The 26,021-nt window shown below is 37.3% G+C and overlaps 1 protein-coding gene across 2 annotated transcripts; it reads left to right on the forward strand.

Annotated features, from left to right (window-relative positions):
* Positions 1-2,606: 2,606 nt before the first annotated feature.
* Positions 2,607-25,688, forward strand: LOC145467901 (nardilysin-like). 2 transcript variants are annotated; one of them, XM_081451529.1, is made up of 42 exons: positions 3,133-3,204; positions 4,595-4,877; positions 5,926-6,007; positions 6,463-6,563; positions 7,789-7,841; positions 8,300-8,373; positions 8,919-9,014; positions 9,166-9,203; positions 9,359-9,443; positions 9,876-9,933; positions 10,402-10,435; positions 10,569-10,608; positions 11,229-11,298; positions 11,604-11,681; positions 11,979-12,072; positions 12,959-12,985; positions 13,134-13,192; positions 13,633-13,687; positions 13,905-13,949; positions 14,159-14,218; positions 14,570-14,693; positions 14,855-14,887; positions 15,120-15,170; positions 15,615-15,658; positions 15,880-15,955; positions 16,273-16,324; positions 17,086-17,169; positions 17,678-17,744; positions 17,830-17,901; positions 18,439-18,494; positions 19,116-19,206; positions 19,761-19,829; positions 20,131-20,162; positions 20,684-20,726; positions 21,123-21,218; positions 22,068-22,115; positions 22,292-22,344; positions 22,533-22,616; positions 23,250-23,340; positions 24,110-24,226; positions 24,741-24,836; positions 25,060-25,688. In XM_081451529.1, the coding sequence occupies exons 1-42, from the start codon at positions 3,161-3,163 to the stop codon at positions 25,255-25,257; spliced, it is 3,153 nt and encodes a 1,050-aa protein (XP_081307655.1). In that variant the 5' UTR covers positions 3,133-3,160; the 3' UTR covers positions 25,258-25,688. The 2 variants fall into 2 exon arrangements, 1 of the variants encoding a protein (XP_081307655.1); XR_014042137.1 differs by lacking the exons at positions 23,250-23,340; positions 24,110-24,226; positions 24,741-24,836; positions 25,060-25,688 and adding an exon at positions 23,010-23,243 and having other exon boundaries at positions 2,607-3,204; positions 22,533-22,942.
* The last annotated feature ends 333 nt before the right edge of the window (positions 25,689-26,021 follow it).

The following is a 26,021-nucleotide window of genomic DNA, read 5'->3' on the forward strand; positions in this document are numbered from 1 at the left end:
GCTGATGTAGTTCCCAGCAATTTCTTTTGCCAGAATACTGCTTCTTCTTGCTCGCTCACAAACTCCTTTTCCTCTTTCTTACACTTAATGTGAAGCCCTTCTCGAACGCTATTCTTCATCTCGGCATCTAAGCAACGTCGGAAAAGGACAAACCTTCAAAAAATAACACACAAAATTAAAGTCCTGAAACAGTGCATTTTAAATTACTAACCAATTCGGTCTAAAAGTTGTCAAGTACCTTTTGTCACTAGCGTCCAGAGGATTCAAAGCTTCTGATCCATTTTTCTCCTCCAAATAACGCTTGAGGGCACAAATGATACCATAAACAGACTTCGGACGGTATCTTTCACCGGACTTTTTAGCTACCTCCATCACAAATTTTGACAACCAATAGTTCGGCGACAGAGCGTCCATTCCAGCAATATCTACACTCACAGCGGTAACATTGTGTAAATCGTAGTCCTTGAAGAGACCGCCACAATCTAATACCGGAACTTTAACCTCTCTCAACCTCTGCCATTCGGCAAAAATGTTCACAGCCCACTTGTTTTTATACTTAGTTGAAACTGGAACAGCATCATTCACCAAAACATTTTCTTGAGAAGAGGTTTTTGGAACTCGAAAACGTTCTGATCTCCACTCGATCTCCATCACGCGGCATAATGTTAATTTATTAAAAATTCAACCTTTAAAACTTGCCCACATGGCCGCATATAAACGATTCATTTCATTTACCATATGAATAAAAAACAGACAATAGCCTATTGAGCACGCCTACTAATTACCTATTCTTCGAAAAAAATTCTCATGCTACTTTGAGAAGCCAGCTCAAAAACTCGTGCTTCGTTTTTCATCAGGGGTTCCAAACACCTCGAAACAATAAAAGCACTCCGCCTTCGGCGTCGTGCTTTCATCTGTTTCTCGGTGTTTGGAACCCCTGATGAAAAACTCGCACTCGTTTTTGATCTATTACATAAGGATCATAATATTTTGGTAATTAGCATTTAAAGAAAAAACATGTTTAGCAAGATTTGGCAACGCCGTCGATTGCTGTGTCTCTTGTCCTACGTCACTCATAGCGGCCAATCAAACGTCATTGTACTGGCAAACAGGTCTCATACTGGCCACCAGATCGAGGCAGCTAATTAGAGCCTCGATGTGGTGGCGATCCAGAGTCCCTCCGATGATTCATTTTCATTGTGACACCAAGGACATAGGAAACGTTTGCACATAGGCCTTGTGAGTTGAAATTTTGTTGCCGATGAAAATCCCTTCCTATCATTTCTTAAACATGAATATATGTAGTCAGTATTTCAGAAACCTCTTTGAAGCCACCGGTGTCATCAAAAAACACTAATTAACATCATTAATCAATAAACGTCTCAAAGCCGGGGTAGCTGTTGATTAGGGCAGGGAGTCAAACTGCCGGGGTAAGTTTACTAAAATCTTAACCTGATTTCGTGAAAAATAATAATGGCGAAAAATTATCGAGTGGAAACTTAAAATTTCTTGTCTATCACCCACATCGTGCTTGTGATTTCTGTTTTGGAACAGTTTCATCTTACTACGTTTTTCGTGCATTTATTTGAGGTTTTCAGAATAAATTCTTGACTTGTAACTAACTAATTAACGTCGCTAATTAGTTAAGTGAGATTTTCAGGTCGATTTGATAAGCAGGGCAAAAGAATTAGGCGTTGTGGCCGAGCAGATTATTTGGTACCTGGCATTGAAAGGCGGCGCATTTGTTCGTCATTTGCTTGGTGGATGAAATTATGGGGTCAGTTTGTTCCAAGATTCCTGACCAGCGTGGAGTGACAGAAATCATAAAAGCTCAACAACAGTCTGACCTCGCAGACTTCGCAGTACAAGCGAATGTAGAAAAATCAACGCTCACAATCGATGAAGATCATTGTTTTCCACCGAAAGTGGTTCCTTCGTATTCCTGGTTGGTGTCGCCACCGGTTGATTTTGACGCTACTGCGAAAGAGATGGATGAAAAAGCAAAAGAGGAGTTAGCAAGCGAGAAAATAAATGACGTTGAGTACTGCAATAGAAGGTTTGTGAAGTACTGTCAATACTCCACTACATCAGTGCCTCCCCTGAACATAAAACAATGTACTTGAGTATGGTATTGCGTTTTCCAAGTCTTCTACAACAGGCTGTCCTCAGTATCAAGCCTTAACCGTGGCACATGTGGCAGTCAAGAGGACCAAACTTGCATTCGCTCCCACAGACTTCCTCAGCACAAAGAAGTGATAGAATTCCTTTTGGTTTCGGAGTTGAAAACCCCACAAACTGACATCTCCAAATCCCGCGGCCAAGCAACAGTCGGTCGATAAACGTGCCCAGGAAAACCACAATGTCAGCTTGGCAGCAAGAGAGTGAAAAAAATTCTAGTTTTCTCATAACGTTTAGGACATATACCTTGTTACGTATGATCGCTGTTCCTTATAAAAAAGAAAAAACAGCAAGTTGTTAATTCAGTGGCGATCCAGTCCAATCGTTTTTAAAATTGTTTTTGCTAATTGATTGAATCAATCATTCCTTTAATTTACTTGCCTAATAAAGATACTGGCTATGTACCTGAAACTATATCTTGATTGAATTCAATTACTTTTGACCGTTAATGAAAAGAGGGTTTTATGGACAAATGATAATATTGGTTTCGAGCGAAATGTGTCATGACTATTTTCTTTTCTTGTGAACTGTGATTTTCTCGTGAACCGTGATCTGCTAAACAGCCGTGATACGTGATTCCTTTTAATAAGCGTGCATCACCGCTTTCGTCAGTGGCTGTCAACCACTACTGCGTGAAGATCATGAACCAGATAAAAATGTGACCCTCTTGGATGTGAAACTTGGAGTAAAGGAACAGATGGTCGCAGTGAGTGTTTATTACCGACATTAACGTTACAAAAAAGTTGGAAAATTATTGTGTTCCCGTCTTGAGTTGAATTAGCTGAGCAGCAATTTAAAAATTTCCTTAGCAGAGTTGTACTAGTATATCTTTCAGCATTGAAAATAAAATATCGTTTCTATTTGACTCCCCAGTCTTTTGTCCTGGTATAGTAAGCAAAAATGTTTTTCACGTACGCGCTGCAGACCTTTGACCTCCTTTGCTTTGTCATACACGAAGCATCTACTGCTAAAAAAGAACAACATGGCGGCAATTGTGAAGTCGCCGAATGACCCCAGAGATTACAGGTAAAAATCGGCGTCTTTTCATTCATTCGTTCCTCTTTTTTCTCCTGCTTCGTAATCCACTTTATGGTTTAAAATTTTGAGAATGATCAGATTCACTCCTAGTGGGTCATTACAAAGAAAGTACCGGTGGATCAATTCCGTATTTTCACTGAAAATAACCATTTTTTACCGGGTATTCGATCGTATATTTTCAGAGAAGCTAAATGTGATTTTATAAGTGTAGATTTTCCTAGACTGAAGGTAGCCTTCATATATACTTGTTGGCTAGCAACACTGTGCCATTGTGGTGACTTCGGCCTTCTAAAACGGCGTTTATTTTTTTGTCTGATTGTTTGGGTGGGTTGTGAGTTCCGGTTTAATTTGGATAGCGGAAAGGATGTTGAAACCTTCTCAGTTATAAACAAGCTTGACGAAGCTTCAAAAGAAGTATACGACCATAAACACAGTGATCCATGTATTAAGTAAATCTTTAAATTTGCTCCAGTGTGAATTAGTTATTGGAATACACCCAGAGAAATTTTCAAATTTGTTGAAACATAATTTACATTTTGTTTTGCAGAAAACATCCATGTCCTTCTTCCTTTTCCCGGCATAGTCAATCGAACCCAATCGAACTGACTTTTGACCAGACTCAATCGAACTCAATCAAACTTAATCCATGGATGGAGTGTGTTTGAGTTCAGCAATTGCACAAAGTCGAATGTTTGATTTCCAAACTGTTGATTTTTGTAAAATTGCTGTTGAAAATCAATAATGTTTTTCAAGGCTTGAGATACTTTGTTAGAACAAAATCAAACGCAATCCATTGGACTGCGTTCGATTAAATTTGGTGTCAAACTCAATCAAACTCACACAAAGTTTGGTGTTTGATTTTGTTGGATTGCCTAACTCAATCAAACTCAATCCACATATTGAGTTCGATTGAGTTTGATTTTTGAATGTTCAATTTACTACATGTATGCCGAGCCTTCCTTAGGAGGTTTTGTTGGTATGCATCCCACCTCATCCCACCCACCAGAAATTCAATAGTTGATTTTTAATTTTGGCTTCTGAGAGCCCACACCCCTTCAAAACTTTCAATTGTGACCTCTGGACAGTCGTAGCTTGGGTAGAGATATTTTCTTGAACCAATCATTGCAGATAATTCTTGGTTCTGCAGAATTCTCCATTTGCCAGTGCCCACTATTATTATTACTCCTTGGTGTGGAAAGGCACTGTGACTCTGACCAGGGCTTGAACCCCGATCGCTCAGTCTGGAGTCCAACACACTAATGATAAGGTCCCTACAACTCCCAATTACATATTGTCAGTGTCAGAACACTTATCAGAACTTAAATAAGATGAAATATTGAGTTGTCATTCAGTAATAATTTAACTTTTTCTACTTTAGGGTCATACATTTAGAAAATGGTTTAACAGCACTGCTAGTATCAGATACACAATCAGTCACTAATCGCAAACACCATGATAGTGATATGTTGACAACAGACGATGAAGATGGGTGTAGTGAAGACCTTGATGACGAGAGTGATGTTGATGATGATGATGATAATGATGATGATGATAACAGTGATGATGGTGATGATGACATTGATGGAGTAATTGGCGAAGATCCTGATAGGGACCAAGAAAATGATTGTGAGAGATTGAGAAAAGCAAAAGATACAAAACTAGTAAGTTTCTCCAGACAGATGAATTATTTGGGAAGCACATTGAAATGAAATTCAGATAGAGGGAGCTGAAGAATTTGTGACAGAGTGCAAGCTACCCCTCCCCCCAAACCGAATGAAAACTCTGCCCCAAAGCTAGTATTTTTGAAAATGAAAAGAGAAAAGGGGGCATGGCCCTCCTTAAATCCATCCTGAATAACCCATCTAGAAGTTGTACTGGGAGTATTAACATCCCTTCCCAGGGAGTGGAATGTATACACTGTCACCTTCATTTCCTTTGACCCCTCAGCGGGGCTACTTTCGTAAATTTTGGATACATGTGTGTCACAAAGGGTCTTACCCTGACCTGTTTTAAGGATGAAGCAAATGAAAATTGATACCCTATTGAAGAGGAAAAAAACAAAAACTAAGAATATGTTAAGGGGCCAACTTTATTTCATTTCTGTGACATTAAACAATTTGTAATTGGATGAAGTTTTTGTGATATCCAGAATAATCAAGGTTGAGGTAAGTGTTATCAGCCGAAGCCGAAGGCTGAGGCTGATAACACTAACAGAGACCTTGGTTATTTCAGATATCACAAAAACTGAATCTAATAATTGCTTTATTATATACAATGTATAATTATAATAGTAGTTAATGGATAGTTCTTTTTTAACAGATAATTTCTTTTCGTTGAGCTGGGTATTTACGCACTGTAATTTTGACTAATGCAATTTAGGTACCCTATCTGAGGATCACACTGGGAACACAATGCTAATAGGGGCAAAAATGATACCCTATTTAAGGATCAAGAAGCTCAAAAACCCTACCCTATCCCGTGGTACATACCTATATAGCCCATAAACGGGAGTATCCCTTCCCCTCACCCGGACCTTTGTCTTTTCAAAGCAAAAGAGGTGTCTTCCAGTTGTTAATATCTTTTTCACTAAGCACTGCAAGTGCTAAAAAAGTATTTGATTTGTTGTTCATAATAATTATAGGGTACAAATGTTTATATAAGAATGATTGTTGATGTACATGTATCATTATCAAATTTTCTTTTTTTCAGTCTGCTGCAGCCCTTTGCATTGGCATTGGTAGCTTTTCTGATCCAGACCATGTTCCAGGATTAGCTCACTTCTTAGAACATAGTAAGAATTAAATACTAATTAATAATCATTATAGACTTGCATATTATTCACAAATTAAGAATCATGTAAACCATGCCATGCTGCTGTCCTGCCTGTAGTCACGGTAACTGTCAATCAACTTTCCGTTACAGTATAGCAACCTTTGGTCACTCATATTTCATTCAGGCTTGGTGCCTTGCTGTTAATTCATTCATGTCATTGTTTGTAAAATATTTATATCATATTTCTGGTGGAGATGTATCCCCAGTGAGAAAAGGCAATCATTAAAGTTTACAAGCAAATTCTGACAATGCGTAGCATGATGTAAGTTTCTTAAAACTTAAGTTATATTTACATGTACTACATGTACTACATGTACTTTGGCTGCATTAATTTTGATGTGACCTAAAGGTTTTGAGCATGGCTTCGTGCTTTGACATCTGAAACTGAAAGCAGATTGCCTCTACTTTTTTCAGTGGTTTTTATGGGCAGTGAAAAATATCCTGATGAGAATGCCTTTGATGCTTTTATCAAGAAACATGGAGGATCAGATAATGCTTCAACTGATTGTGAAAGGGTATGTTTTTTTGTTTTTTTTTAAGGCATGCATACCCAGTTGCGGGAGGGGTGGGGGGGACTCCCATATGACAAGAAGGATAGAAGGATAGGGGTACTTGGGGTACCTTTTAGAGGTTAAAAAGGTGGGTTTGGTACATTTTAAGGTGGTCAACCTCAAAAGGGAGCTTTCACGGTATCTCTTAGGATATTTAAGCTGAAAAAATATCGGTGCCAGTTAATGTGTTGACAAAAACTAACAATAGACAAATCCGACGTTTTGGCGACATCTTGGCGCCATTGTCAAGGGAAACTAATTAAATATGCGATTTCAAGAGTAACTAAAGTCTTTGTCTAACTTATGCAAATTAGTAACTCTGAACTCTTAGTTACTCTTGAAATTGCATATTTAATTAGTTTCCCTTGACAATGGTGCCAAGATGTCGCCAAAAGGTCGGATTTGTCTATCATTAGTTTTTGCCTGTATATGTTTATCTAAATCATTGTTGATTAGTGTGTTGTATTAGAATTGGTACCCATTAGGGGTGAAAAAAAAAATTTCAAGTCATGCCCACAAAACAGGATCTTGTTACCTCTTAGGAGTTTTTTTCAAAATTTCCACAAACAACCCTGGTCTTTTTATATGGAAGTTCCCCTGGTGTTCATATAATTATGTAGAAAGTTCAAGGAGAGCACCACTTGTGATCAACCTTTATGTATCTAAAGAGCAATGCTTTGAATCACTTTGGTTTACAGCTGTACCCCAGGCATTAAATTGGATATGCAGTATGTCATCTCAAACTTGAGTGAAGTGACAGTGATGGCGTTTTGAACTGATTTGTCTCAGTCTCCACTTACTTCAATGGCATGGCATAATGCTTTTAATATTTTTCCAGGCCTGGACACTTCAACCAGTGATTCAATTAATATATCGAATATGAAAGACTGTGTTTGACCACATTTTCAAAAATCAAATGGATATGAAATTCATCACACTATATTTTTTGGATTTTTAGTGCCTTTATACCATTTTGCCCATTGAAGACTGTAGTTACGACAGTCAAGAGGAACTTGTAGCAGCTGCATTTATGATACATGTACTTTACTAACTGCTAAATCTGTATACGTAGTTTTTTCTTATAATGTAACAAAATGCCTTTTTAGCACACACCTAAGTATAAAATAAAATACAACTATGATTAATTAATATATCTGTACTGTATTTTTATTAATAATGCTCATTTCAGACCACCTTCGTCTTTGATGTCAGACGGAAGTACTTCAGGGAAACTTTAGACAGGTTCAGTACAAATTTATTTTAAAATACCACTTATGTTTATTTATCTATAAGCCGAGCTATTTTTTCAGAAATTTGAACCTTTGTCAGTTTTTACTCAGAACTTGTACTTGAAAGAGTAGAGTTTATAAAACAACAGGACATAAAATATTGCATTGACCTTCCTCTCCTCTCTCACTGGTTGAATCAAAGGAAGTGGAGCCAATCAGACGGTTGTCAAAGTATTTTTTTTACTAAAAGTTTTGAAAGTTAATTGAGTAGTAGCAGCTTTAGCTAAGGGCAATGATTTATCACCGTCGTAATGTCTGCAAGTGCATAAATTGATTGAGATTGTCATTCTCCTTTTTTACATAATAAATTATTAGAAATTTGGTGATGGATAATATTTTTGTGTGCTACGCCTTTGACAGTGGTTCAATAATGGTAGCAGGTGGTATTTCTTGTTCTCAAACTATGTACAGGTTTGCACAGTTCTTCATTTCTCCTCTTCTTAAAGAAGACAGTGTCGACAGAGAAATACAGGCAGTGGAAAGTGGTATGAAGTCAACTACTGTGTGATAGCATGTGTTTGTGATTTGTATACTTTAAGCATGATACCAGCAGGTTGGCTATGTTTGACAAGACTTTTGAAGAGTCATAGTGAGAAACTCTTTGACCTCCAATTTAGAATCCGCAATGATTTGCGAGCAAAGCAGTGCAACTGATCCACAACAATCAGCAGAATACACTACAACAATTATGCAGTGAACCATAAACCCCTGCAAAACTCCTGAAGGCTGCCCCACAGGTCACATACTCCCAAACGGGGAAACCGCTGGCTGCATAAGCTCATATTTAACCTGCCTAAATGACATTAGCTGGATGGGCACGCTAGCTGGCTGCATTTGCTTGAGTTTAACCTTGCCTAAATGATATTTAGCTACATAAAAAAAATTCCAATAATAATTAGACATTGTTCTTCTCCCATGTAGGAAGTACATGTAAATTGTTGTAACAAGTCTCCATTAGTAATGCTGTGGAGTTAAATAAAGAACATTGATGTACTGTTTTTGATTTTATGACTGTCATTTTATTTTGTAGAATTTAGAATGAGTTATCAGAGTGACTCTGTCAGGAAAATGCAGCTCCTTGCTTTGCTGACTGAAAAAGGTCATCCATTTGGAAAATTTCTCTGGGGTGAGTTGGACTAAAAATTTAATTTCAATTGTGTATGCTTGAGTTTTGCTCATTACTCATTTCAAAGTTGTTTATTTGAAAATTTTGTAGTTAAAATATCTGGACTTCTATTGTTAAATATTAAAAATAAATTTAATTTCAAACATGTTAGGAAATGAAGAAACACTACAGAAAATTCCTAAGGAAAAGGTTGGCAAAAGTTTGATATTTTTCTGTAACAGTTGTCCTCTTACACAAATTCAATCTGGCTACTTATGCAGTTCATTCGAATTTGAACCAGTGGATCTGAAATTATTTGAATTAAGTAGCTGACAAGTCATGTTTGGGTTTTAAAATGTTTACAGAATATCGATGTGAATAAATCTTTACGAGATTTTCAGAAGAGAATGTATTCTGCACAATACATGACACTTGCTCTGATTTCAGGAGGTAAGACTAAAGCATTTTGTGTAACTTAAAAATTAATAATAACAACTTATTAACTGAGAGTGAGGTCATTACGGGAAAATCTCGAACTGAGATCTTGCCATATGCGGCAAGGCTGAGGTTTGAGACTTTCTCGTAAAGACTGAACATTTGAGGTCAATGAGTTGTTTATTATATGGCTTTTTGCTTTGGTTTTGCTGACCCATAATTGGCCCATGGGCATCCTATGAGAATAATGCCCCAGAATTGGCCAATCAGAGGGCACGTTACAGTATATCAGTTACAAACACAAGCCATTTAATAATTTATATTAAAATTTATTGCTTGATGTTACTTTGTCTTCTTTTTAGTTGTTTATTTGGTAGCTAGTTAGCTATTCACTAAACATTACATACTTTTATATCAATGTTGATGAAAACTGTTTTTTTGTTTCAGAATCTCTTGATAATTTGGAAAAGATGGTTCGAGAATCATTTTCTAAAATCCCCAATAAGTATGTGATGAAATTATTTTTGTTACAGAATATAGACAGTTTGTAATCAAGTGTTGCAAACCTGAGTATTTTGATAAATTATAATTATAACTACAATTACTGTTTTCTAACATGAGAACATTAAATGGGTACTCTGTCTTTTATGCATAGAAACAAGAGAAATATTCATTTATCCTTATATGTAATGTATATCATAATATTTTTTGGCCTTTTAAAAAGTTTATTTGATATAATATTGTTTTCCCATTTCTATTGCAGTACTGCTACTATTCACCTGTCATTAATACTTACTACTTAATAATTGAATAATTTGGTAGTTTTCTTGAGTTTAACATTTGTGTATTAATTATTTACATCTTGAGAACAAATTGTAAATTTTCCAACTTCCTACAGTTGTACAGTTTTTATACTGTACATTAGCAAGAGAACTATCAATTGAATAACAATTTACTTTTAACTTTTTCACAGTTCACAACCAAAGCCAAATTTTCAAGACTACACAGTGAGTATTATGCGCAGTACTACACAGTACTATTAACCTGTCAGCTCATGAAATGTTAATTTTTAATATCTATATATTTTGTTAGTATATGTTGTTCAAAAATGAATAATTATTTAACTTTGATTTATTTCAGATCCCTTTTGATAAATCAAAATTTCATAAAGTATACAAAGGTAAGGTGAGGTTTAATTGCTATAACATAAATTATGAATAAAACAATGGGTATTTTCAGCATTAGAGAACAGAATACATCACTTATTAGTCTGACTGTTTCAACTTCAACTAAGTTACTATTTTTCACATTTTCTCATATCACAGTATCACAACATTGAAGACTTTTAAACACTTTTAACCAGACAAGTTTGGTTTACAGGGTTTTTCACTCCATAATGTACCACAAATTTACTGGTAACAGACCACAAATTCAAGACAAATAATCATGCCTTGTGTGGCTCTGTAAAACGTCCATACCCTGTCCAAATAGGGTTATGGGAAATTCCAAGAACTAGCCAGTCTCAAAAGCTAAAATTTCTTGAAAAAAAGTATGCACCTAAAGAGATTGGGGGGAGGGGTACAAACACGTTAAATAAAGGGAGTACTGCCAATCCTTTTATAATGGAATTTCCTGTTTAATATTGATACCAAAATGTCTTGTGTTCTAATTGTATCATAATATTTCTTCACCTTTCAGAAACATATTTTTGTTCATAGATTCTTCATCTATTTAAAGATAATTATAGTATAAATTTTTATTTTTCATAATTTTATATTTTTCACAATTTTATTATTGCAGTGATACCAGTGAAGGATGTACATCAGCTAGAGATAACTTGGGTTCTACCACCTCAGCAAAAGTATTACAGGTACTTGGGTCCTCCTTGCTAATAATATGCACACATTTCTTTCACTGTTAAATTTGCTACATGTTGTATAAGAAGCCAAGAAAATATCTAATCTTTGTTAACTCCATGTAACCTATATGCTTGACTGTATGTATTTTATATTTTGTGTGGAAATACATATATGATGTCATTCTGTTACTGTGGTTTACAGTGCATCCAAAATTTATGTTAAGAACACTAGTCAACTAAATTCACTTTAACAAGTAAAAGCATTTCCTTGAGCAAGTGAATGTCTTAATTCCTTAACTTACTGTGTTTTAATGTAGAATCAAGCCAATGCATTATGTATCCTGGTTAATGGGACATGAAGGACCAGGAAGTATTTTGTCACTGCTGATAAAAAAGTAAGAGTTTTGATATGGTGTTTGGTAAATAACTTTTGTACAGCTCCCAAGGGATGGTATAACAGTATCTGTGGCTAGGTTAAATTTGAGACGTTTTTGCACAGATGACAAAACTGCCAAGTAAGATTAGAATGTTATCAGTTTCAGATAAAGCAGGCGTAATATTTGGTCGAATTTGTTTGACTTATTTGGTCAAAAAGACTAAACAGCTAACTTTTGCTTAACGTTGTTCTTGAGGAGAGTTACAGACTTCAATGCACTGACGATGTTTCTTTTTTAACTGTTCTTGGTGTTTAGATCTTGGGCTGGCAGTTTACTTTGCGGCAATGGAGAATCTGGCCAAGAACACAACACTAGTTTTGCTTTTTTCCCATGTTTGATTAGTCTTACAGTAAGTCTGTTAACCAGTCACTGACATTATAGTTTCATGCTGGTATCAATGCCTTTGTTATTCCTCAAGTTCCTATCTTCTAATTGATGTTAGGCCTCCTTCAAATTCTAATAACCTAAACCTCCCTACCCGTCATCTTAGCCTGGGCTCTGGAGGCAAAAATTTACCATACGCTCTCTTCTCCCAGCAAGTAACAACATACCTGTAGAAACCTCAAAAAGTGAGACTAAACTTGTACAATGTAATCATCATGACATTACCTGATACACTTGTCATTTAGCTATAAAAACTTTGAAAAAACGTTTCTTAAAAACATTTATCAAAGAAATTTTTCAAAATGGTTAAAAAAGACACGACGTTTCGACGTTCGCGGACATCATTATTGGCGAGTACATTTTTTAGTGTACTTGTTATTTACTTTTATTAATTAATAAAAACACTTAATTAAAGGTTGATGTGTACATTTATTGCATGGGTGAACTGATTTGCAATGAAAAGGAGTATTCTGATTGGTTCCCTTAGAGGTCCGAATAATACAAAATGCTAAGATGGGCCAGCCCACTCACTGATTAATTTTGGCAAATTGCTTTTTCAATTCATTGCAGAAAATAGACAGTTTTTGTAAAGTAGAAAGGACAATATTCTTTGGTTTGTTTCAATATTTGCAGGTTTATGGACCTCATTTTTGGCTTGATCCATAAACCTACAAGAAAAAAAAAAGAAACTCAACCAATATTTCTCCAATATGATGTTACATTAGTTTAATAACATACATGTACACAATGTATGTACCAGTTGACTGATTAATTAACTGATACTGCAGGTATTTAGATGATTCAATAACAATTACATTTCATATTCCTTATTAATTTTGTACCTATTTCAGGATGAAGGCATGGACCACATTTTTGAGGTACAGTTCATGTTGTGTTGTGCTTATAGCTCTGTTAGTACTTGCAAAATTTTTGTTAGGGATTTTTAATTCATTCAAGAGTGAGTCTTTGGAAGAATCTCTGCATTTGTAAATAATTATGTCAAGCAGTTAATTTCTTTTCTTCTAGATTTTGACTATTGTGTTTCAATATCTGGAATTACTCAGACAGAAAGGACCGCAGGAGAGGTTTGTATCAACAAAATATTATTACATCCTGACTCAAAAACACATTCATTATACATTCTTTTCTTGTGTAAAACATTAATGCAATATCCTCAGCTGTCTTCTATAGAATGTGTTGCTCTATAGTACATGTATACCTGTTGTTGTTTTGTTATTTGAGTGCCACAAAGCCAAAACCGGTGGGAGCAATTACAAAAGCCAGACAAAAAACTCAATGAACTAAGTTTATTGTAAATTGAAGAAAATACATAGAACTGGTGTCAAGCGTAGGAAAATGTGTATGGTGTATGGTGATTGGTGTTGGTTAATTTCCCTCTGATTTGATGACCAAGTAGCACCAATTTTTTAAACCTATCACAGTAAAGCATATTCAAAGTGATTTCATGTTACTTTTTATACATGATTCCTTGAATGTGACTGGCTCATTATTTGTCAATCCATAGAATATACAAGGAACTTCAGACCATTGAGGAGAATGAGTTCAGATTTCGTGAACAGGTAAAAACAGTTATGGTATCATGGAATGAAATACAGTTGTTTACAGTAAGGTAAAGTCTGCATACAAGCCAAGTGGCCCATCAGGCCGGAGCTTATCCCGGTTTCTGTAGCATGAAGCAACCGGGAGTATTTCTATTCCCCCCTGGATGGGATGCTAGTCCATCGCAGGGTTACCCTCAGCAGTGGGTGAATGTTAATTGACTTCTGTCTTTTTCAGTGTGAGCCCTATGACTATGTTGAGGACCTTGTGGAAAACATGCAGGTACATTTTTTTTGGTAACAATACGTACTGATCAGCTCTCATTGGAAGTCAGAAACTAGCTTTTTTATGACTGGCAACTCCTGCAGTCTCAGGATTTTGTGTACATGTACATTATACTTTATATTTATTTATTAAGTATGTGGTTTTGGTCTTATTTTTTACTCTTACTATTTATTTTTTAAATTGGGTTTATGTATTATTTTTTACAGCTTTATCCCGAAGAAGATTATTTAACAGGAGATCAACTGATGTGGGAATTTAATGAAGAGGTAACTAAAAATAGATGTAGGCAATGCTGTGTTCTTGTTTGTTTGTTTTTTTTTGGGGGGGGGGGGGGAGGGAGCTATCAAGTTTAAAATGTTCAATGTTTAACTCTTAATTGGTAACTTCCAAATACTGATCGTTCTGTAAGATAACAATGTGTCGCTAACCAAGAGTGGGAAACTGATATATGATGAAAACAAAAATTATGTTGAAAACCATACAGTTGAATTGCAATTTTGAAATGAAAGCATAGTTTCTTTTAATTAGTTATATTTGTTTACTTCTGTATTAACTAAGTTCATGGCATCTTAATGTGTTTGATTTAATTAATCTGTTTTACTTGTTCTGTACATTAGGTTATTCAAAATGTCCAGAACATGCTTAAGCCAGAAAGGGCCAATATTTTGCTGTTGTCCAAGAGGTTTCAGGATGAATGTACTGATTATGAGCCTTGGTTCCAGACTCCCTACATCTGCTCAGGTTTGTTCAACTTTGAAATTGTCCTTTAGTTGAGGACTGAGTACTATTTCAATAGCAATTTTGCAGTTGAGAATATTCTTCTATCGAAATATTAAACTTCAGCTTTCCTAAAGAAGTCTGTCAATTGTTGGTTAATTGGTGTCCTGTCCTTTACCTTTCAGATATTGATCCACAGTGGCTTGAAAAATGGAAAAGTAAGAAACTTATGAAAGAAATGTTGTTATCCAGTTTAGACTGCATCAATTCTAGCAGTTGGATACCCTTCAACCCTAGGTTGGACAGAAAAAAAATGATTTAATTTATACACTAGTTGAGTATATCCAGATATTCTAAAACAGAAATCTGCAGCGAGTAATTATTACTCGCTGCAGATTTCTGTGTCAGCTGATGAGCTGGATCTTCATCTTGTAATTCTATTTATTTCAGATCTGGAATTGAACCCAGAACTTCATTTTCCAGAAGAAAATAAGTTCATTGGTAAGTTTTTCCATCGATAATTGAGGTTGCATCAAAACGATATCACCTTACAGGGGGGTGCAGGATTTTTCAAGGGGAGGTGGATGGCAGGTATCTTTGGGTTGAAGAATCACCAGAAATACTAGCAAAGTCACAAAGTAGAAATTACAATGAGGTATCTGTTTAGAGTGTTTGCCTTTATTTTGCCCATAATATTCACAATTGTTTTCATTTTTTTTATTTTTTTGCTCCTCCAAAGTGGGGGTGACTAGCCATCCAATCCACACGCCCCTAAATCCGTCTTTGTTAATGTTTTTCTTTATTCTCATTACCTGTCTGCTGAAAAATGTATTGATTTTGTGAGGAGAAACTAGATTTTGATCACTCCTGACTTTGTTAACATTTCTACTGTCTTTATAATAATTATTACATGTATGTGTAACAACACTAATTGTTTTTCAACAGCCACTGACTTTGAAATCAAAGATCCTGACAGACCAGTTGGCGAGGTAATTATCAAAATGACTTTGGTGCAAGTTTGCTTTAGGAAACGAGATGTGAATATCTTTGAGAGTACCTCATCCAAGACAACATTATGTCTCCCTTTAGATGACGTAAACCATCAATCTCTTACTGGATTCAATTTTCGAACTTTGGCTACGCGTCCTCTTCGTAAACCAGTAGCGAACTTCAGTTTCTGTTGGGATCATTCTTCTCTTTTCCTTTGCAGTTTCCAGAACTAGTCCATGACTGTCATCTCGGGAAGGTCTGGCACTCAAAGGACACAAAATTCAAAACACCACGAGGTTTGTCAGTAATCATTGATCATCATTGTTCGTTTGCTTCAAATTGTAGTAATGTAGAACGCTTGCCATCGAGCTCGACGTTTGTTCGTTTTATTTGTGCCATTTATAAATATATTTACAAAACATCAATCTATAAGGCAAGGAAGCCCATGAACCCAACTCCGATTTTATGACACAAAGCGAATACAGTCATCCCTCCCATCACCACAAGCCCCACTCCTTAAGGGGGTTACGGCTGTCTCGCTAATCACGACTGAATATCAATGTCCTTCTTTCTTCTGTTTAACCTGGTAATTTTATCGTCTTTATATCTTCAGCCAGGTATTATTTTCACCTTATGTCGCCACTGGTAAACGCCACTCCTGAGAGGTAACATGGTTGATGTTCACATGTTCATCCTTGTTATATAAACAGTATTTAATTTACAATTTTCAGCCTACTAGTATTAATAGCCCTTCAAAAATACTGCGCTGCGCACCGTATTTTTCAACTCTCTTCTCGGTGTTTGGATATCCGATGAAACACTTTTTCCCGTGTTTGATATATCACTTGCTGATTTAGGAGTTGTTTTTGATTAACTGACTAAATAGTCCAAATGCAGAGAGACAATTTCACAAAGTACCAATGTTATCGGTAATTTCATAATTATGTATTTGCTTTTGGCGTTTGTCAGTTAAATTGACTACTCTGCACTACTCACTCTGACACGTTACAAAGTAAGGCACACTTTGATTTAATTTGTGTTTTACACACTTCATAGCGTAGACAATGTTTTTGTTTCATTGGTTCGTTACAGGGTAACGCACATTTCGAGTTTGTGTTTAATAGTCACTCTGCTGAATAATGCAAAAACTTTTGTTATGTCTGATTGGTTCGCTACAGGGAAGCGCATAGTTCAATTGGCCACCCTACTGAATAGCGCAAACACTGTTTTTATGTTTGACTGGTACGTTATAAAGTAGCGCGCACTTGGATTTTGTGTTAAAAAGTCACTACCGAATTGTGCAGAGTATCGCACACTTAGTTTCAAATAGTCACTCTACTGAATAGCCCATTCACTGGTTTTATATCTGATTTGTATCTTAATGTTTCTTTTATTAGCGTCAATTTTATTTGATTTTATTTTTTAGCCTGGTTCAATCCGACCTTTTTCTGAGTGTGTTGGAATATAACTTGAAGGAAATCGCGTATGCTGCCGATGTAGCTCAGTTAGGGTACGTTTTGATGGTCTATTCTCATAAATTCATAAATTCGGAATTTAATATTGAAGAAAATATTGGGTTGTCTATAGGAATGGGCTTGTGTTTGGATAAGATTTTGTGTCTAAACAAATAAGAAGAATTCAGTCAGTAAACCACAGAGGAAACCTCTTGACATAGCTGGCAAGAGATCGCACAGCATGTACGGGGTGAATAGCTTTGGGAGTTTTTGCAGTGTGTCCATTTTTGGCATGAATTGACCCGCATCCCGTTAATTTTTTGCCCAAATATCCCATTAATTCCCATTGCAATACTGAACTATTTTCCTACTGTATATCCCGTTTTTTTCTGATCTAAATATCCCACATCCCATTATTTTTTCCCCAAATATCCTGTATCCCGTTGATTTTTTACCCAACTATCCTGCATCCCAAAACCCCCAAGGGCCTCACATAGGGTTTACGTTAAGTTCTTCCACTAAAATAAAGAGCTAGCTTGCGCTAAAACTAGTTTTAAATTCTAGTTATTCCATGACGGTCAGCGAAACGGGAATTATTCTTAAACTGGAAGGATTTAACCACAAATTAGCGGTAAGTGTCAAATATCTGTTATACCTCCCCCCCCTCGTTATAACATGTGATCTGTTAATTACTGTTACTTTGTTACTTTCTTCAGCTGTTGTTTAACACGATCATTGATCACATGGCAAATTTTACTGTCAGTACTCAGACGTTTGAAATGGTCAAGGTAAGGTAGCTAAATATCTGTGTAGTGTATGTATTTATTTTAACATTTAATATCGTAATGAATAGAAACAAAGCGGGAGAATACTCTTATAGTTACTCTCATAGAATACGCTCATTTTACTAGTTAAGGCGGCTTCAAGATTTCCTGCCAGTGCACAGACGTAATTCCCTAAATTGAGAGGATTTCAATTCTACCACTGCCCCATCCTTGACTGCCATCTACTTTACTTTCACGGCTAAGAGTGCTCTCGGAAAACTGTTCGCTTCTCGGAACAGATAATGTCCGCAGACAAATACCCGAGCATATTTCCGCGCCAAATGGAGGCTATTGTTTATGTATCAGTAAGGAATCGCTCAACCAATCAGATTGCTGGAAACTCTTTGTTCAGCTCTGCAATTATACTAATTGGGGGTATAACTGCCTGTGGTGAACTTACTGGGAATATTGTAGGCATAATCCTCATCGTCACTTACCAACGAGTTTGCTTCTAAGACTTGTCGCTATTTTTAAATGCTATTTTTCTATTTACACTTGTAGCGTAAGTTAATGAGGTCATACCGTAACTCGATCATCAAGCCACAAAAGTTAGTCAGGTATGAAAAGGCGAGTTTTTTTTTTATAAGTATATTTGGTTGTTTCTTGCATGGAGATGAATTTTTGCACAGTTAGTGTCACATGACCAAGAGAGGACTCGATGTAGTCTCCTTAGGAAAATCATTACTGACGTAATTGACGAGTTTGCGCAGAGAAGGCATCACGCTAGACACGAATTGACTACAAACATTTAAAGAGCTGGTGAACCGCATTAATTGGTGAACGTTTTTGGTTCTTTGGGTGTAACATTCGAGGAGAAATTGGCTTTCAAATCTGCAAAATAACGCTAATGAGCTCATGCATTCTTTATAAAATTGCGGCGAGGTTTTAAACCCGTATCGCAGAGAAAGTATTCAATACATCGGGCTCAAATTATTTGGAACAGTTAATCGTGTTGTGCTCTTTCGATATTCAGAACTAATGTCAATGTAACTATCAGAAACTGTATCGCTTAAGCTAATGCGGCAAATAATGTAAACAAAGATTCTTCTATACAAAGTGATTTGTCTGACTAAATTCGTTCTGCATTACGTGTGCATGTGAATTAAATTAGAGAGAAAATGGGTAGCTACACTGTAAAAGCTGTGTATGGATTTGTTTTTGTTGGTTTTGTTTTCTAGGTCTGTTCGCCTGTCCATCTTGCAACATGTCAAATGGACAACTGTTGACAAGCGGAGCGTCATTCCCGATGCCACAGTGGAGACTCTTCGAGTACGTATACATGTAGTAACTACTTTCCGTTGATAGCAATTTTCGTGAGTCCATAAATTTTCGCAGTTGTTAGTCACCGGGGTATTTGCTCAACTTGAAGTGATCCTTCCATTTGTTGAGCAAGAAAATTCTTTGAACCGTAACTAAATTTAAGAATTATTGTAAGAATTTTCAAAATGTTGAAAAGGGATCGCAGCTTTAGAATTGTCAACCTGCAAGCAGAGCGTTTTCCTACGGTACATATGAAAAGGCTCTGCTCGCAGGGTTTAGAAGTGTTTTACTTGGAGAGAAAGTGCAGAGACATGTTTTGCTGCTGTATGGTTTTAGGAATGACTGAAATAGCTTGAAACTGGAAGCTGTGGGTGCGAATTTGTCTTCTCAAACCAGTAAACAAGAGCACGGGTTACCGTCCGTTACTGATGTAGAGGTTATTAGTTGGTACAGCTAAACCTGTTTAGCACAAAGCTAAACCTGTTTAGCGGGAATATACAAGATTTTACGTCGCAGCGCATGTAATATATATTCACAGGTCTTCAATTTTCTTGTCGTTTCAGCATTTTGTATCCTGTTTTAAGTCAAAGTTGTTTGTGGAGACCTTGATTCAAGGAAATATCACTTCGCAGGTACAGATATAGCCTGCGTCGCAGACGCTACATGCCGCCATTATTTACAGGGTTAAATTTTCTTCTGCCACGCAGTCTGGTGTAGATATGGCTTACAACCTGTAACGTAATTTCTCTACAAATTGCTAAATTCGCACATCTCTTTTCTTGTATCCGGATTTGGTGATAACTCTTGTTCATATTGTTAGATCCAAAATACACTGTATTAACTGTATAAAAACTCGTTTCCAGCGTAAATCTTGCTGATCATGTTCTGTGTTACATTGTACCATTCACCTTGTTGTTTGTTTTTCCCTCTTAGGAAGCGATATCCTTGCAAGAGCAATTGTATAGGTAAGTCGAAAGTTGGTTATTTTTTCGAATGTCGTTGTCAGTGTGAGGATCCCGCAGCAAAAAAGACAACCAGCTACAGCCATGAAGACAATAACAACAACGACGACGACGACGACGACGACAACAACGACAACAACAACAACAAAATTTTGCTACTCGTGAAGGGTGTTGTGAAAAAGCAGTGCCAACCCACAATTATGTAACAAAGATGGTACGAGGCAAGGAAAGTTACCTTGTCCTTTTACCCCTCTGACTGATGGTCCCCATACTAGTATTGCTCATATCAGTCTACAAGGGGTTTGGAGAACCACATTTCCCCGTCAGGAAAGTAACCCACCGGGGAAATCGAATTTCTGTAATCTTATTGATAATAATAATTTGTTTGATCTTTTTTGACACTTTTAGCCCCCCTTACAAGCCTTCATTGAATTATCGATTTATAACATAACTTTAAAAGCGAAACGGTCACTTCATTTAAAAAATGAACTTTTGTTAACTTATCCATTGAAATTTGCTTGCAGTAAACTGCAGTTTATGCCACTCAGCAGTTGCCTTCGTCCCGAGGTAAGCATGTTTATTAAGGGGCTTGGTTATGATCTTGTGAGGTACAAACTGTGGTAAAACCTTTCCACAACGGCCACCTTGGGGACAGAGTAAAGTGGCCGTTCTAAAGAGTTGTGGCTGTTATGGGGAGGTAGAAGAGTGGTATACAGGGTTCGTACGGGTCCTGGAAAACCTAGAAAGTGCTGGAATTTTATTGTGGCATTTCCAGGACTGGAAAGTTCTTGAAAAGGGTTACTGGTCCTGGAAAGTGCTGGAAATCTGTTAAGCGCCAGTTTAAACCAATCGATAGTCGCAGTTTACACTGTTTGCAAAGCCAAAGCAAACGTGAATAACTTGTCTTCTCTAAAGTGAAAACTGCTCTATATTCTTATGGATTATGGATTTTCTTGTTGTAAGATTCGAGTGATCCAGTTACCAGAAGGTGAATGCATCTGCCGTGTGATGGGATTTAACAAGGACGATGATAACACCGTCGTAACTAACTATTACCAGGTATAAACAATAATCTAGCTAAGCCATCACGTGACCTACTTTTCATAAAATTATGAGCTATAACTTAACGAATGCCAGAAATGGAAAAAGCATGTCGAAAATATCAAAATGGCCAAGTTTGAGGCCCCCATCATCAGAGAATGAGATTTTTGACGGTCTGAATTTTTGAAAGAATAAGAAGATTTGTATGTAAAAAGTTGTTGGAGAGCAAGACCTTGCTCTCCAGCAACATTTTCCATACAAATCCTCTAAATTGTCCGAAAATTCAAACTGTGGTATAAACTTATTCGTTAATTCCTGGGGCCTCAAACTTGGCCATTTTGGTATTTTCGATGCGCTCTTTCCATTTCTGGCATTCTTTAAGTTATAACCTATACATCAGTAAGCAACCCTCTCTCTTGTGTCGATTAATGTAAAACTAGATTTTTTTTCTAATGAAGCCAAATTATCGTAACTAATTATCGGCCTTATGCGCCTAATGGCGCGCAGAGACTTGACGATAACTAAAGGAAAGCCCGTGTTGACCACTCCCCTTAATTTTCTTCGTTCCCCGTGAGACATAAGGTAACAACAGTACCTCTCCATTAATCCCTATATTACGCATCATGTTTTGTCTCGCCCCGTGTGAATTTTAGAAAACTGAGCTCAACCATGTCAGTTTGTTCTTCCTAAAACCCTGCGTCTCATTTTTTTTTTTTCATTTCGTTCGTTCGTTCGTTCGTTCGTTCGTTCGTTCGTTCGTTCGTTTGCTTTTACGGGCCTCCTGTGACACTCTACTACAGACCTTATCATTTGCTTTTATTTGGTTTTTTCCCCATCCAATCACATAAATCTTCGTTTATTATTCAGTCTGGTCCGGCTACCGTGGAAGAATTCACAATCATGGATCTGTTGCTGGTATGTTGTTGACACTGTCTGTTGTTTGTTTGTTTGTTTGTTGTTCTAGTATGATGAAAACGACTCTCAAACTGGGCATAATGGGGGTTACTTCAGGCTAGTTTTGCATAACTCTCTTTTGGCTTTTTTTTTGGCTTGAGTGCAGGTCTTTGTGATTGTTTTCCAACTGTTTTCAGATGCAAATGGAAGAACCGTGTTTTGATGTCTTACGCACTCAAGAACAGCTTGGGTAAGGCTGTCTTATTTTGAAGTAGCACGGCACACAAAACTAATCCCTTATAATACAAAATTATTAATTTTGAAGACAGGATCACGATTAGGCATTGTAATCCGACTCATGATCAAACACAATATGTAGCTTTGTTGAGCGCACTTGCTGGTTGTGGCTCACTCGCTTTTTTGCCCCTTTTTTGCCAGGTACTCTGTGTTTTGTTCTTGTAGAAACACATTTGGAGTTCTAGGATTTTCAGTCACTGTTCAAACGCAAGCGGGAAAATTCAGGTATCGGTTGCCACCGTATTTTAAAAGCTTTGTCATTCTTTAAAGAACAGCAATATTGCGGAAGTTATGTTAGAGCGCCAGGTTGAATTCGAGTTGAGCGTGCGAGGAACACGAGATGAGCGCGAGGTCAGTGCAAGGTGAGTGCGAGGGAACACGAGGAAAACACGAGATATCGGTGCGAGATGAATGCGAGATTTGCGTGCGAGGGACACGAGATGAGCGCGAGGTCAGTGCGAGATGAGTGCGAGATCAGCGTTCGAAGAAACACGAGGAAAACACGGGGTGGGCGTGCGAAGCATCCAAGGAGAGCACGGGATGAGCGCGAGGTCAGTTCGAGATGAGTGCGAGATCAGCTTGCGAAGAAACACGAGGAGAACACGAGATGAGCGCGAGGTCAGTGCGAGATGAACGCGAAGGTTGATTAGTACTTTTATGTTATATATTTTATTACGAATAGGAGATGAGCATGAGAAGAACGCAAGGCGACCCTCGAACAGGGAATTATAGCTAATTATATAAATCGGTGATTTATAACACAGAGTAAATCTTAACGCATTGTACTTAGAGCACCGTTCTTGTTTGTTGTCTCTCCATGTTCGGTCCACTATTAACTAGCTAATGTTTGTATTTTAGTGCAGAACATGTCGAGGGTCGAATTGACGCATTTTTAGATGAATTTGGTGACATTTTACGTGCTCTTTCAGACGAAGATTTCAAGAATCAGGTAAATAAATTTTCTGAAATATATATATCTTTCAATTCATAACTTTGTATATCCAGCTGAACGTTTTCAATGGGGAAGCCCTGAAAAGGAGCTACACGATTGGCTTAAAAACTCGCGCCACTTTGTCATCCAAGAAGAGAAAAAACAACACCAATCGTATTCGTGCGAAGGTACGTCACGGTTTGCACCTCTTGACAAGTAGAGCCTGAATTTTTCAAGTTCGTCGTTTGTAATCCGTGTCAATTTTCTCCATCCTTAACCATCCTTGTTCCTTTATGGTTTATTATGATCTCTTTGGTGTTTCTCTATCTTAGTAAACTATTATTTTCAGGTTACCTTCAATTTAAAGGTAATTTTGTAAGTGGCCAAAATAACTGAAAATACCGTGACCGAGCTCCTTTAACTTCAAAGAATTGTAAGAATTTCACAATGGATAATTATGTGGCTAGCCTTGCATACGTATGTTTCGTCCCTGCCAAAGGACTCATCAGAGACCTTTCGGCTAACTCGTCAAACATCACGTTTGAAGTCCCACTAGCAGCAAAGTGATGTTGGCAATCTGGCCGTATATCACATAAGGATTCCCAGTTGAGTAATGTGCCTTTAACCCTTGCTTCATGGCAGTTTCATGTATTTGCTTGGAGATTTGATTGATTCACTTTGGATTCCTTTTTATGGCAATCTAATGTAAACTTAAATGTAAAAGGTTATTTCTTGAACGTCTTTTACGTGAGCTGAAATTGTTGCTCAATATTGTTTCCCTCACAAGGTGGACTCGCTTATTGAACTGAAGGAACACGAGGATCTTAGTTTGGCAGACGAAGCCGACAGAAACTGGACTGAAGTGTTAGATCAGACCTACATCTTCAACAGAAAACGACGAGAGGTGAATAAAACCTGTATTGCATATGCGAGCTTTACACAGGACTTCCCGAACCTAAAGCTTAATATTAGGCACCTTTAGATTAGGCTACGACTACGTGATTGAGGCGAGTATGATTGTCGAATTCAAACCAGTGACGTTGTCAGAGCCCTCGCTCTTCACGTTGGTTTTTCGGCAGAGAAGATAGCTCATGGGATGAGAAGGGTGTGCAACGTGATAATGTGAGGACTGCAAACTAGCATCGGCCATTTCTAAGTTACCTTGTGCCTCTGTTTCAAAACGAGTCTTCGTGCGAACCGTTCATATGGTTCATTTTCGCGCAAACTCATTTTCATATGAAAGGTTTTGCACGAAGACTCGTTTTGAAACAGAGGCACGACGTAACTCGGCAATGGCCGATTGAAAAGTCGTCTTCGTACTCGATCTTGTGCTCATATCTAAATTCCTCTAATAGCGTACCTAACGCAATCGTAAGACTGACTCTAATTTGCATGTTTGCTTTTCGCTATTATTCCAGGTGGACAGCTTAAGAAAACTGAGCAAAGAAGATCTTTATCAGTGGTTCTTGTCCCATAGGAAAAGTGGCGATAAATATAAGAAGCTAAGTGTTCAGGTAGATGTTTGACCTTTCATTAATGTATATTGTACTTCATGCTTGTTATAGCTTTATTTCGCTGACATTGGTCCCCTCATATAAGGCGCTATGCAACTTTCTTTGTAGCGATAATTTTCAAAGCTAAACTGGTTCACGTAGTTTTAGTCCCCAGTCCTGATTCTTCCACACTGCGGACTGTGCAGGCTCCGTTACTAAGATGTATAATCGAATTTTCCCATAGATCATTGGGTCGGGACAGTGTGAGACGCGCGCCTGCGCAGACGTGGCTGTAGACGCGGATAGTGGCTTGGGTAGTGATGATGACTGGCAGATTCGTCCTGTTCCTGTTGACACTTCCGGTAACCAGGTCCTTTGCATTAAGAACATTTCGGAGTTCAAGAGAACGAGAGCTATTTTCCCAGTGGTCAAAATTAAGTGAAGGAAATACTAGACAAGAGCAAGAAATATCTGAAAGAGAGAAGACTTTAAGTGGAGAACAGCAGTGGCGTGAGGCGCGACTAGTGGACCATCTAATAAACACTGATTCACGCATTGGCTCCTCCCGGTCACGCATCTATACTGAAGCTCTCGTGACAGTAAACGTGTCACGCCATGTTTCGTTTTGCTAACAATGCTTTAGGAAAAGAAATGTAAGCAAAATGCAGCGCTTTAACGTTATGAGGCGGCCCAAAGAACGCCTTTGAAGAAGACTAGGGCAAGATTGGCGTGTTCATCCTCTCACTCGCCAGTCGTATTTCAGTAAAACACGAAATGTTTTTGGGAGGAAGAATGTGCGACAACCTTGTAACTAGTAGCGTAATTATTCTTACCGTGTACGTAAGAGGATTCTCAGCTAAGAAAATTTTATTCTGCCTCCGGAAAAACACCCGTGAATTGTTGAATATAGACATATACGAGATTGATTAACGTGTTTATTTATTTAATATACGATTAAAATGACTGGAAAAAACTCTACCTTGTGTGCCAGCTTTTGTCTCGAACGAAAGCAAAGAAAACGTCTGTTGACAAGGGTAGAGAAGAAGCAGATCAGTTTCTTTTTCAATTAGTTCTAAAGAAGTAAAGTTTTTAGTAATATGTTGTTTTCCGGTCATGAGGAAGCCTTGTTGTGACCTGTTTTAAGAACCTTAAACTTTGATGATTTTATTTGGTTTGTGCCAGTGGGTGGAAGCATTTTGATTCCTT

The sequence above is a fragment of the Orbicella franksi genome, chromosome 14 (genome assembly GCF_964199315.1).
Source record: "Orbicella franksi chromosome 14, jaOrbFran1.1, whole genome shotgun sequence".
NCBI lineage: Eukaryota > Metazoa > Cnidaria > Anthozoa > Scleractinia > Merulinidae > Orbicella > Orbicella franksi.